Source organism: Myotis daubentonii, chromosome 14 (assembly GCF_963259705.1).
Source record: "Myotis daubentonii chromosome 14, mMyoDau2.1, whole genome shotgun sequence".
NCBI classification, from domain to species: domain Eukaryota; kingdom Metazoa; phylum Chordata; class Mammalia; order Chiroptera; family Vespertilionidae; genus Myotis; species Myotis daubentonii.
In genome coordinates, this window is record NC_081853.1 from 38,607,485 (window position 1) to 38,621,437 (window position 13,953).

Genomic DNA, 13,953 nt, shown 5'->3' on the forward strand with positions numbered 1-13,953 from the left:
TAAGCTAGAGGCAATCAGTAGGAGCATGAGCTGTAAGCAAAAGTCACGGAATAGTGCTTGGTACAGTAGAAGGCCCAGCAAGTGGGAGCTGCTGTTATCAATACAATTTTGATGATAGAAAACCAGTTAAAAATCTTTCGAAAGATTAAAATGGCGCTTTATGCAAACATCTTTGTTTTGCAAAACAAGTTTCAATAGTGAGTGCAAATAAATGCACATGATTTTTCACAATGCTAAGGTGACTGCCGATAATTACATTTAGTTATTTTCTGTTTGAAAGCCTGCGGCGAATTAGAATCAATAGAAGGCAAAGCTAAATTATAATTTTTTTTATAGTGGGAATCTGAAATTTAGTAAGTATCGTGGGAATTCAGAGCATGTTTTCCTTAAATCGTTTAATTTGCTGTTTTGTAAGGTAGTTAGACAATTGGAAAATATTTACATTGCTGTTGTGCATAATATCTGATGGTATGTTGATGCATTTTTAGTCTACGTGACATTCTATTGATACTTGGTCATTATCTCATCTAAGAGCTTCTACCAATTTTTAATTTCATGTGCCACTGTATTGGAGATGATTTTATATATAATCTCTCATTTAATTCTCACAGCAGCTATGTAAATTAGGTATTCTGGAAATAGAGAATTGGAAATCAAAGAGCTTGCTTTGGCAGAAATTGGTATGGCCAGCCAAATTAGATTCCCAAATCTGGCATTTTGGGGGGGGGGGGGGGGGCGTTCTATTGGAGCATTTTTTTATTTTGAAAGAATTTTTAAATACGCAGATAATAGGGAGAATAGTATGAGAACCTATCCCCTAGTTTAAGTTCTCTTTTGTATGGCCAGTCTTACGTTGTTTACATCCCCATTGTTTGGAAGCAGTTAGACCTATTTCTAATCTGTAAATATGTGTGTTGCCCATAAAGGACTCTTCCAAGCTGCTGTTTAGATAAGACATTTATTGTCTCTAATGTAAGTTCTCTTGGATGTGTTTATTAATGAATTCATTGTCAAGACTCTTGACTCTTGACTCAAGAGAGATTCTTAATGTAAATTCATTTCATGGGGAAGGCACATTTCTTATGAGGTACCTAAGTGAAATGTAACAATGATTTGCCCTAGCTGGTTTGGTTCAGTGGGTAGAGCGTCAGCCTGCAGACTGAAAGGTCCCGGGTTCAATTCTGGTGCACGTCGCTTGCCCAGGTTGCTGGCTTGATCCCCAGTAGGGGAAATGCAGGAGGCAGCCAGTCAATGATTCTCTCTCATCATTGATGTTTCTGTCTCTTCCTCTCCCTCTCTGAAATTAATAAAAATATATATTTTTAAAATAATGATTATAGGGAGAGAATCGTCAGATTTAATAGTATTAGTAAGCACATGATCAGGTTTTGATTACAGATGGGAGAAAAAGAACTTTAAGTTTGACTTGGAGGTAGATTGGAAAATCTTTTTTTTAAAAAAAATATATTTTATTGATTTTTTACAGAGAGGAAGGGAGAGGGATAGTCAGTCAGAAACATCGATGAGAGAGAAACATCGATCGGCTGCCCCTGAACACTCCCCACTGGGGATGTGCCTGCAACCATGGTACATGCCCCTGACTGGAATCGAACCTGGGACCTTTCAGTCCACAGGCCGACGCTCTATCCACTGAGCCAAACCAGTCAGGGCTAGAAAATCATTCTTTAAATGTTTGCTAATTCCTTTCAGATTGATAATTAGCATTACTAGTTAATAAGAGAAGACAGGAGTTGCAGTTCAGGCTAGTTTTTTCTAAATGTATTAAATAGAAAATAATGACATATTTCATTGTTGGCGCCAACACTACAGAAAGTGTAAATAAGACACTAATAAGCTCACCACATAGGAAACCACTGTTAACACTTCAATGTATGTGTACTTGAGCACATGAGGAAACAAGAGTTTTAAGTCTTTCAGCTGTTAGACATACAAACCTGGAAGCCAAAATCTTTTTTGTTCATGGGATTAACAATTTCAAATTGGCAGTTACAAAATAGTCATGCGGATGTAAAACACAGCATAGTGAATATAGTCAAAAATCTATATATATATAAAAGCCTAAGCAACCAGCCGACTGGCCGACCATCCAGTAGCTATGATGCACACTGACCACCAGGGGGCAGACGCTCAACGCAGGAGCAGAAACTACAGGCATGAAAACATGGAACAAATTGTTGAATCTCAGAGGGAAGTGGGGAGGGTGGGAAGAGATGAACCAAAAATCTTATATGCATACTAGAGGCCTGGTGCACGGATTTGTGCACTGGTGGGGTCCCTGATCCCCGCAGGCCAAACCTAAACAGGCTCTCTGACATCCCCCAAGGGGTCCCAGACTGAGAGGGTGCAGGCCAGCATAGTGAATATAGTCAATAATCTATATATATAAAAGGCTAAGTGACCAACCAGGAGGTATGACACACACTGACAACCAGGGGGCAGACACTCAACGCAGGAGCTTCTGAGCTGCGGTGACTTGTTCAAGGGTGATGCACCTGGAACCAGAGAGGAGGGAGTCTGATTCCAGGGTGCATCACCCATGAACCACCCTCACAATCCAGGACCTCCCGGGGGAGGGGGGGTGTCGGAGAGCCAGTTTCTGCCCGATTCCTTCAGGCCAGGCCAAAGGACCCCACCTGCTGGAGGGAACCCTCTGCAGACAACCTTTGAGTCACTCCACTGACGATCTTCAAGCCTCGGCGCCCCAGGTTCCTGGGAGGGAGGGGCCACGGGAGGTTGACTCCAGGGCGTGTCCGGCCCATCTCATCCAGTCCCACCCTGCTGGCCACCTTATAATTTTCTTTCAGTGTGCACAAATCTGTGCACCAGGGCACTAGTATTGTAATAACTGTATGGTGCTAGGTGGGTACCAGACTTATAGGGAGATCACTTCCTAAGTTGTATAAATGTCTAATTTCTGTGCAGAATACCTGGAACTAACATAATATTTAATGTCAATTAAAATTTTCACCAGCTGGGTGTTGTTCCACTTATTTATGCATTCATTGGTTGACTCTTGTATGTTTCCTGACTGGGGATTGAACCCAAAACCTTCGCGTGTTGGGAGGATGTTCTAACCAGTTGAGCTACCAGGTCAAGGTTCCTCGCTTTTAAGGATTATAATAGTCAAACTTTATTTTATTTTTAAAGCTCTGGGATTTAGCTGCATGATTTTAGGCTCAAATCTTAATGCCTTTATGTTATTTCATTACAAATGATTTAAACTCAATGGCATTCAATGTCCAGTAGAGGTTATAATTTTTTAAAATATATTTTTATTGATTTCCAGAGAGGAGCGGAGAGGGAAACAACATTGATGAGAGAGAATCATGGATTGGCTGCCTCCTGCATGCCCCCCTACTGGGGATCGAGCTCACAACCAGGGTATGTGCCCTTGACCGGGATTGAACCCGGGACCCTTCAGTGGCTCTATCCACTGAGCAAAACCAGCTAGGGCAAGGATTTAATTGTTATACAATAATATATTATAGGCAAAATTTACTAAAGTGATTAATATTATGTTTTGTTTTATTGATTTATGTATTTAACTCATTTGTTTATAGGTTTCTTTGCCTCCAGAAAGAAAAAATTGACACCTTGCATCCTGGAAGTTCATTTAAGAGACTGAAATTAGGGACTTCTTTCGAATTTGGACATGGCTAATCGAGGAGCAACAAGACCCAACGGGCCAAATACTGGAAATAAAATATGCCAGTTCAAACTAGTACTTCTGGGCGAGTCTGCTGTTGGCAAATCAAGCCTAGTGCTTCGTTTTGTGAAAGGCCAGTTTCATGAGTTTCAAGAGAGTACCATTGGGGGTAAGATGTTCTTTTTTCCCTTCATTTAATTGACTCACATTGGCAAAAATGATTTTGCAATTTCAGTTGTGTGATGATGAATTCCTAAATAGGTAACACAGTGAAGAAAAGAGCTGTTCAGTATTCCTCAAGCTGTAAAGTTTACCTTGATTCTTGTTAAGATAATAGTTTTTACATTTTGATTTTTCTGGTTATCCTTAAGATCATTGTATGGGAGCTAAAATACAGATGTAGACAAGAGTAGAATTAATGTCCCAAGTAACGAGATTTTATCTGGTATCTACTTCTTGATAATTATAAGCTGCTTCAAATTAATACAGATGTGTGCTGAATTATTGGCTTTAGAATGGTAAAAGGATCTTAAACTTCTAATTCTAAATATTTGTAAATTACACTAATTTGTAAAAATACATTAAATTTTATTAATCTCGTTTAAGAATGCTCCTAGGATGATGGAAGAGAAAAAGTGAGTTATAATGGAGAGGGACATGAAGAGGGGGAAGAAGTAGAAAAAGCACTGCATGCAGTGGTTTTGGTAGGACCAAGATGAGAGGAAGATAATATGTAGGACAAAGAGGAGACAACTAACCGTTCGGTTTTGTGGTTAGAAGAAAGAACATTAAATAATTTAATCAAAGAAATCATAACTATATAGTGGTGGTGCAGAACAGCCTTTTGGTGGGGGGGAGGTATATGAATTTATTCTAACCTTATACATTTAAAAAGGCAAAGTTTTGAAATATGTAACGCATATACCCACTGTCATGTGGCAGCTTCTTAGATTCCATCTTTCAAGAAGCATAATTTTATGCTGTGCATTTAGTGTATATTCTCAAGTAAGTACACTTGAGAATTTTATTCATAGTCTCAGACCCTTCCAGTAAGATAAATTCCAGAACTCTACTACCTCCTGGATTTTCCCTGTATACAGAAATACACTAGATAAGTAGTATTCCCACTTTAATAGACTCAGCAGTATAGTATTTGTCAATCTCTTATATTTGTTGTTTTAGTGTTTTGTGTTTTTGTAATGGATGAGCATCAGAAATGTAGTCCAGCCCTGGCAAGTGTGGCTCATTTGGTTGGGCGTCATCCTGTGCACCGAAAAGGTTGCCAGTTCAATTCCCAGTCAGGGTACGTGCCCAGATCCCCAGTGGGGGACATGCAGGCGGCAGCTGACCTATGGTACTCATTCACATCAATGTTTCTCTCTCTCACCTTCTCCCTTACTCACTCTCTAAGAACACCAATAAAAACCTCTTAAAAAAAAGAAAAATGAAGTCCATATCATGGAGCTTTTACTTTGAATCACAAAAATGCTGGTATTTTTAGAATATTTAATGAGCAATATACTATGCATTCTTTGTTAATACAATTAAATGGCTGACATAGTAGAAATAGTTTAAAGACTTGTAGGTCATGTCCACCTACCTTAAACTGGTGCAGAAAGTTAGTTATTGTAACTGGTTTCTTAGCAAGTGATTGTCAGTGGCAGCATTTCCCAAAGTGCACATGTATTCTAGGAGAAATACTTGGGCCCAATAGGTTTGGGACTTATATGCTAGCCCCCCATCCCTTTCACAGTACATGTTATTAAAATAATCAAAACACTGAAATACTATAGCACAGAATTTAATTCCTGAGAAAGTTTGCTGGAGCCTGAGAAGTCTGCGAGTAGACATTTTGTTTTTGTCTTGGATACTCTGATCATCATCAAAATGTATTTTTTCTTTTCTTTTCTTTTTTTTTTTTTTTTTTTGGTGCCCTCTCTGAGGCTTATTTTTTCTTAATGACATCTCAAGTATGTTTAAAAAAATAAATAACCGCATATCAGGGCATCATAAATGTAGATGTTCTCTGATAATCCTCCTATATAATAAAGAGGTGATATGCAAATTAATCCTCACTCCCTCACAAGATGGCTGCCTAGGAGGTGGAGCTTTTGATGCTGACTGGCATAGAAATCAGAACCAAATCTGGGTGAACTGCGAAGGCAGAACCTAAGGTGGGGGCTGAGGAGGGGTTTTAGGGCAACAGCTGTTTGGTATAAGGTGTAAGATAGTGGTTCAACTTTTTAATGACCAGTTTGGCAGTATAGTGCATATGGCAGGCTTTCGGTCCAAGTATAGGAATTATGTATTTTTGTCTGCGAAGAGCATCTCCTCCTGCTGAAAAAGGCTCCCCCCACCCCCCACCTTTTTTGAGTAATCCTATCCTATATAATTTATCTATACGAATAAAAGGGTAATATGCTAATTAGACTGGGTCGACCAACCATCTTCCAGACGTCCAACTTCCTTCCGGACAAAGCCATGGTGGTGGAGACTGAGGCAGATACAGTTAGGGGCGATCAGGCTGGCAGGGGAGGGCAGTTGAGGGGCGAGATCAGGCTGGCAGGGGAGGACTGTTGGGGGTGAGATGAGGCAGGCAGGCAGAGGCAGTTAGGGGCAATCAGGCAGGCAGGCAGGTGAGTGGTTAGGAGCCAGGGTTTCCAGATTGTGAGAGGGATGTCCAACTGCTGGTTTTGGCTCCAATTGGAGAGGATGCAGGCTGGGCTGAGGGAACCCCACCCTTAGCCCCCCCCCACCACCTCTGCATGAATTTCGTGCACCAGGCCACTAGTTTCATATATATATAATTTCCTTTTCTATTTAATACCAATTATATTGTATGCATTTTGTTAATGAATTTTCCAAAAGGTTTTATTTTTATTATTACTATTATTTCCTGCCTGTAAAGTTTTCTTAACACATTGTTTGCTGGTAGTTTTTATCGCACGCTAACAGGTGGCGCGGGCCATTTTTGCACAAATGGCAACATTCAGTAAAATTACGATAACTTTAGTTTACGTATTTATACGTTTCCTGCATACAAGTGTTAATATTTTCTGCTTATACAGGTTAAGTAAGGCTTTTAAAACCAACTTCAGCCTGGCCAGTGTGTTTCAGTGGTAGAGCATTGACCTATGAACCAGGAGATCTTGGTGAGGGCACATGCCCAGGTTGTGGGCTCAATCCCCAGTGTGGGGAGTGCAGGAGACAGCTGATCACTGATTCTCTATCATAATTGATGTCTCACCCTCTCTCCCCCCTTCCCTTTCCTCTCTGAAATCAATAAAAAAAGAATTTATTTATTTTTTTTAAAGAAAGTGGTAGACTTTGTATCCACCGTTTGATTTTAAATTCTAGCTCTAGTACATACCAGTGATATTAGGCAAGTCATACCCAACTTTATTTTTCCCTCTATGAAATGGAAATAGTAGTACTTAACTTGAAAGATCTTTTTGCAAGGATTAAACAAAAGTATATATATATATATATATATATATATTTGTTGGCACAATGCCTAAGCTCAGAATAAAATGCTTATTAAATGTTAGCTATTACCACTACCATCACATAACTTTTTTTTTTTAATCACATATATTTTTGCTGTCCTTTTTTTTTTTTTTTTTAATCCTCACAGGAGGATATGCCCATTGATTTTAGAGAAAGGAAGTGGGGCGGGGGGCGCGGGAGAGAAACATTGATTTGAGACAAAATCAATTGGCTGCCTTCTGTATGTGCCCTGACCAGGGATCTAACCCACAACCTAGGTATATACCCTGACCGGAAATCGAACCTGCAACCTTTCGGTATGTGGGACTACACTCCAGCCAACTGAGCCCCACCAGCCAGGCCTTTGCTGAAGCATTTTCATCACTAATGATATTTTGTTATATTGTCATGACATGCCATTATTTTGGAATTGTGACTCTTCTACTTGGTGCATAGCATTCAGTTTAGCATTTGACAGTGTTCAAGAATTTTATGCTCAGATTAGCAGAATGTAAAGCTTCTCATTAAAAATTACAGGAACAAATAAGGTTTAAAAAAACTATAAGCAATTATGTCCTAAAGTTGAGTTTTTCTAATAATGATGTTTTTGCAGTTTCATTCAAGTATATAACATGAGTACTTACAACTAAGTATGGTAAAATCTTAATAATTTTCTCCCCCTTAATTAGTTTTCACAAACGTGGTTAGTCATGTATATTACTTTAAATGTATGCCACCCACATCAACTAAGTTATTTGTGGAAGTTTTCTCAGAGGGAGAAATTACACATTTAAATGGAATACTACATGTATGCAGATATTAAAGTTGCTTCCTAAACTGAGAAATAAAAGCCAGCCAGAAAATTTAAATCTGAAAAGCTCATGTTTTTCCTGAAGTAGTAAACTTTTACTACTGCCATTCTGAAAGACTTGTTTGTATAATTGTAATCTGGGCATTTATTTACTTGCCTTTATCTTTTTGCATCTGCACATTACTTTAGATTAAAAGTACTTTTGAGAAAGGACATAAGACCTAGAGACAGACTACCAGTATATGGTTTTTGGTTAGTGAGAAAAATGGTTTTTGAAATATTCATTGTTCTTTCTGATACAGCAAGAGTTAGAATTTGTGTAAATTAATCATTTGGCTTTCAGTGAAAGAATATTATCTTTATGCATAATACTAGAGGCCCAGTGCATGGGTTGGGTCCAGCCAGCCTGCCCCATGGGGGCCAATCGGGGGCGGGGCTGGCAGGGGGAGGGGGGGGCAGTCAGTCGGGGCCCTGATCAGCCAGTTGGCCTCTGCAGTGCGTGCCATAGCAACCAGTCCTGGTCGCTTGGCTTTTATATATATAGTTTATTTCCTTTTAGAAAGTACATATTCAGTATTTGAGATAGATTTTATTAAGAAAGTTGTAAAGATTTATACCCATTCAACCTAAAATTATCTTTTAATAATCTTAACATCAATTATTTTCCAGTATTCCAGACTAAAATCAACACTAATAAAAGAGAAAAATGGTAATTGGCGTACGAGCTACCCTTTTCATTGGCTAATCAGGGCGATATGCAAATTAACTACCAACTAAGATCGGCAGTTAACTGCCAACAAGATGGCGGTTAATTTGCGTATGTAGGCACAATGCAGGGAGGCAAAAGGGAAAGCAGGAAGAAGCCCCCTGCCACTGACAGTGATCGGAAACCCAGGGGGGAGCTAAGAGCTGGGGGGCAGGGCAAAGGCGGCCCTGGGGCCACCTTTGCCCTGCCCCCCAGCCATGATCGGAGAATCAGGTGCCTTTTCCGCCCTGGCCAGTGATAGCAGGAAGTAGGGGTGGAGCCAGTGATGGGTGCTGGGCACAGTCGAAGCTGGCAGTTCCTGGAGCTAGGGGTCCCTTGCCTGGGCCTAAAGCGAAGCCCACGATCGCGGGGCTGCTGCAGCTGTGGGTCCCCGCTGCCCGGGCCAGACACCTAGGTCAGAGGCGTTAGGCCTGGGCAGGGGCAGAGCCTGCAACCGCGGGGAGCTGGGGGTCCCCTGCCCAGGCCTGACACCTCTGCCGGAGGCCTCAGGCCTGGTCAAGGGGCCGATCCGGTGATTGGTGATTGGAGGGTGATGAGGATCAACTCCTCTGGCCAAGGCATCAGGCCTGGGTGGGGGGCAGAGCCGGGGGTTGGGGGGATATGATGGTCCCCTTGCCCAGGCCTGAAGCCTGGGTCAGAGGTGTCAGGCTTGGGCGGGGGGTGGAGCAAGCGATCAGAGGGAGATGGGGGTCCCCTGCCCAGGCATGATTCCTGGGCCAGAGGCCTCAGGCCTGGGTGGAGGTCAAAGCCAGTGATCGGGGGGAGATGGGGGTCCCCTGTCCAAGCCTGACACCTCTGGCAGAGGCGTCAGGCCTGGGCAAGGGGCCGATCCTGCGATTGGAAGGTGATGGGGGTCAACGCCTGAGGGCTCCCAGTATGTGAGAGGGGGCAGGCTGGGCTGAGGGACACACCCAGTGCACGAATTTCGTGCACCGGGCCCCTAGTGTTATTATATGTGGCTACTTAAACATTGCTATGAATTAGGAGACACATTGCCTTATATTTTTTGTTTGCTCTTTTAGGATACGGTAAGCTCGGTTCTTATCCTGGCATCCTTTTATAAACACTTATATAAGCCCTGCGTACATATTTTTAAACTGAGCACATTGAGCTAAGTAAGAATTCTTCTAGAGCCAACTTGTAAAGTGTGTACTCTCCGACACATTCAACAATACAATCAATACAAGTTAACCTTTTTTCCCTCTTAAAATTTATTTCACATATTGGGATCATAAACAGTTTTTACTGTATCTCACTTAATCCATTGATGCCCTCTGGTGGTGCTGAAGTGTTTAAAGCTGTTTAGTAAAATGATTTTGCCAGTTCTACCTATAATGAACTACCTCCATCTTTATGTTGTTGTTCAATGAACTCTTTTTATTCACTAATTTGCTGTTTCTATTCTCCTATGTACTGGGGATTGAGTGGGCTTAGGTGGTTTTCTGATCTCTCATGGATTGCAGTCAGTTTGGGGCTAAAATCATGTCAACATATCTGGCAGCTAATGCTGGCAGTTTGTTGGGCCCTCAGCTGGAGCTGACAGCCAGAATACTTACAGGTAGTCTCACCCACCTGGCTTGGGTTTCCTCACAGTATGACGGCTGGGTTCAAGAATGAGTGTCCCAAAAGTACCAGGTGGAAGATGGATAACCTTTTATGGCCTAGCCCCAAAAGTCACATAAATAGTTATCAGGCGTGTTCTAGTCACAAGCTTAAACAGATTTAAGAGAGGAATTTTCAGTGTTGTGTTATGAGAATAGTGTACTGTGGGAAATCTTATTGCAACCATGTTGGAAAATATAGTCTGCCAAGTTTCTCTCCATGTCATTTTATGAAAAGCATCCTCATTTTTCTTGGCTGTAACAGTATGCAATTGCATGGATATACTTAATCAGTTCTCTAGTTTTGGATTTGCACATTGTTTTGTATTTTTGGCTCTAAACAGTGCTGCAGTGAATAACTTAATTCATAGTCATTTCTCACATATTTCAAGTATCTGTAGTATAAACTTCTAGAAGTTGATTACTCTGTCAAAGGTTATATACATTTGTAATTCTGATAAAATTTTCCAAGCTGCCGTCCCCATCAGCAATGCATAGGATGCCTATAACCCTATTTTATTAACTCAAAAGTATCATCATACTTGTCAGTCTTTTCTATTATATGCATTGATCTCTGCACTTTTTATGTATAAATTTTCCATATTATGAGTGAGGTCAAGTATACTTTCATATTTTTATAACCTATTGTATTTCCTTTTTCTCTGAACTATTTATGACTTTATGATATTTTATATAGATTCACTTATAATAGTAATACTATAGTATTCTATTTCATTTGTTAATGGTAATTATTTTTCAATAACTCTGGGTTGTAGTCATATTTATTTTAAAAACTTACACTCTACCTTATTTTTTAACCATACCCTTATTGTTGGGCAGTTAATGTTTATATTTTTGTTTGCTCTTTTAGGTAATCATGTAATAGTGGGTATATTCATGGAATTTTCCCCCCTCTGGACTTATTTCTGTAAGATCTATTTCTAGATGTGGTTACTGAACCAGAAATAATTTTATTTAAATATTGTGGGATCAAAAGGATTTCAGTCTTTTCATCTCTTTTTTCTCCTGTAGAGGTACTCTTACTTTTGGGGGGCATTGCTTGGCATAGATACTTTTGTTCTGGGACTACAGTTTTCCTGTAACTGTTATTACTCTAGGGTTAGAGTCTTCCCCTGTCTCTTCTCCCTTCTTTAATTTGCTCCTTTTCATTCTTGGGTTGTAAAATTTTCAGATCCATATTAGAATTTTTAAGCTCACTTCGTGGATGGGTTTATTGCTAAACATTAGAGTCATTTTCAAGGCCAGTAATGTTGTAAAGGTCTGGGAGATGCCCTTGAAGTCTGGGAAGCATTAAGTGCTAGGTTCTTGAGTCAGAAAGAAAAAGGGTATCACCAAAGAGAAGGGTGAAAGAAGCTTCCTTTGCAAAATAGCGTGGGCAGTGTCCTTGCACATTATTTTTGGTTTTCTATAGTTTGAAAATGATAGGCTTAAGTGTAGATATTTCAGCACTTATCTTCCTTGCCGTTCTCTGACTTTCCTAGGTCTATAATTTTTTCTTGGATATTCTGTTCTGGGGTTTTTTGTTGGAGTTGTTGTTTTCTGACTTTGCGCTCTTTATATTTTCAGTTTTAGAGGTTTCAATTAATATGCCCTCAAGGCCTTATTTCAAAATGGGTCCTTTTCCCTCACCCTGCCAAGAATACAAGAGGATTTTTCTCTGATATTTACTGTGAGAACCTGATCAAGTTCCTGTAGGTAAAATTCAAAAACATGTGGTGGCCCCTACTAAAACTGGGTTTCCCTGGCGATTTTAACTCAGACTTGTTTGCACCTTACCTCCAGCAATTTGTCAATTACAGTTCATGTTTTCTTACCTGAGCACTGGTTTCCTTAGGTTTCTGCTCTGAGGTGTGATTTTCTATATTTGCCTATCTCTCCGGTTTTGAGGGTAGCAGATTGTTTGTGACCTCACTTGTCTTACAGATCTAAGAAGAGTTGTTGATTGTCAGTTTGTTCTGCTTCTTTTCAGGGTGAAGTGGTGACTTCTAAGGTCCTTACACCTGGAACTAGAAACCAGAGTCATGTTTTCCTTGCATATTATAGAAGTTTAATAATATTCAAGCTACTTAATAAAGTATTTGTTGTCTGTAAATAAAGTGTCTTTCATAGACATAATCATTGAAGCTAACTTAATTTTATTCACTTTTTCTGTCTTCATATTTGGGAGGAGCTGATACTAGTTAATAACTTGTAAATAACCTCTCCCCTTTCTCACGTTTTTACCTTTTCTCTTTGTAATGTGTACCTTCATTCTGCTTCCCTGTTCTGTATTTGTTACATCGTTGTTAGATAAATCCAATCTGGTGAGTAAAGACTTAAGGCTTGTGCCTTTGGTGAAGTAAAGAGGCCTTTAGTGCCTCTTAGCCTTGAAGGTTCAAATACTGGTATTATCAGCTCATTCTAGGGTGATAAGGCTTGGGGCACTAACTTAATACTAACCAAATGCAAACTCCTAAGACTGATTTTGTTTTCTAGTTGATGTTGAGAGTATATTTATTAAAGCTATGTCCTGTTAAGTGAATTCCCTTAGGAGAGTTGGGTGTCCTTTTAGAATAACTGTCAAGCTGCAATAGTAATCAATCAACCTCTCTCTCTCTCTCTCTCTCTCTCTCTCTCTCTCTCTCTCTCTCTCTCTCGGGTTTCTCAGTTTTGTTAGGAGTGTCATCCAGTACACCAGAAGTTTGTGGGTTCCATTTCTGGTCAGGCCACATACCTACATTGTGGGTTGGATCCCTGGTCGGGTGCATATGGTAGGCAACCCAATTTTTCTCTCAAATCTAATGTTTCTGTCTCTTTCTCCCACTGCCTCCCTCCATCCCTAGCGTCCTCTCTCTCTAAAATCAAAGTGAATAAAATTAATCATTGGGTGAGGATTTTATTTATTTATTTATGTACTAGAGGCCCGGTGCACAAAAATTTGCACAAAAATCAGCCCCACTTGTGCCCTCTCACAGTCTGGGAGCCCTCGGGAGATAACAACCTGCTGGCTTAGGCCCACTCCTGGGTGGCAGAGGGCAAGCCCAATCCCTAGGTGCCTGCCCCGCAGTCCCTGGTCGGGCTCAGAGCAGGGCTGATTGGGGAGCTGGGGCACCACCCCCTGTCATGCACAGAGCAGGGCGGATCAGGAGGCTGCGATGCCACCCTCAGTCACGCTCAGGGTAGGGCCAATTGGGGGGTTGGGGCGCCGCCCCCTGTCACACTCAAGGCATGGTCGATGGGGAGGTTGGGGCACCGCCCCGTCACCCACAGAGCAGGGCCGATCAGGGAGTTGGGGCACTCCCCCCTTTCACACTCAGGGCAGGGCCGATGGGGAGGTTGCGGCTCCACCCTGTCACACACAGAGCAGGGCCCCTGGGGGGGTTGGGGCGCTGCACCCTGTCATACACAGAGCAGGGCCGATCAAGGGGTTGGGGAGCTCCCCCCTATCAGGCACAGAGCAGGGCTGATCAGGGGGTTGTGGCCCCACCCCATCACACACAGAGCCGCAGGGCGATCAGGGGGTTTGGGCGCTGCCCCCTGTCACACTGTTCCAGGGGCCAGGAGGCCTCACGGCTCTGCTGATCACGGTGCTGGGAGGCATATTACCCTTTTACTATATAGG

At 41.4% G+C, this 13,953-nt stretch overlaps 1 protein-coding gene across 4 annotated transcripts in view; it reads left to right on the forward strand.

The window, feature by feature from the left end:
• Positions 1-13,953, forward strand: part of RAB5A (RAB5A, member RAS oncogene family) — a 36,752-nt gene that overhangs the window by 990 nt on the left and 21,809 nt on the right. For all 4 annotated transcript variants that reach the window (XR_009448562.1, XR_009448563.1, XM_059664062.1 and 1 more), the window contains exon 2: positions 3,582-3,836. Coding sequence is in view for 2 of the 4 variants with exons in the window: in XM_059664062.1 (XP_059520045.1) it covers positions 3,674-3,836 (163 nt within the window). In the remaining 2 variants the exon portion in view is untranslated. The remainder of the gene's footprint in view (positions 1-3,581; positions 3,837-13,953) is intronic.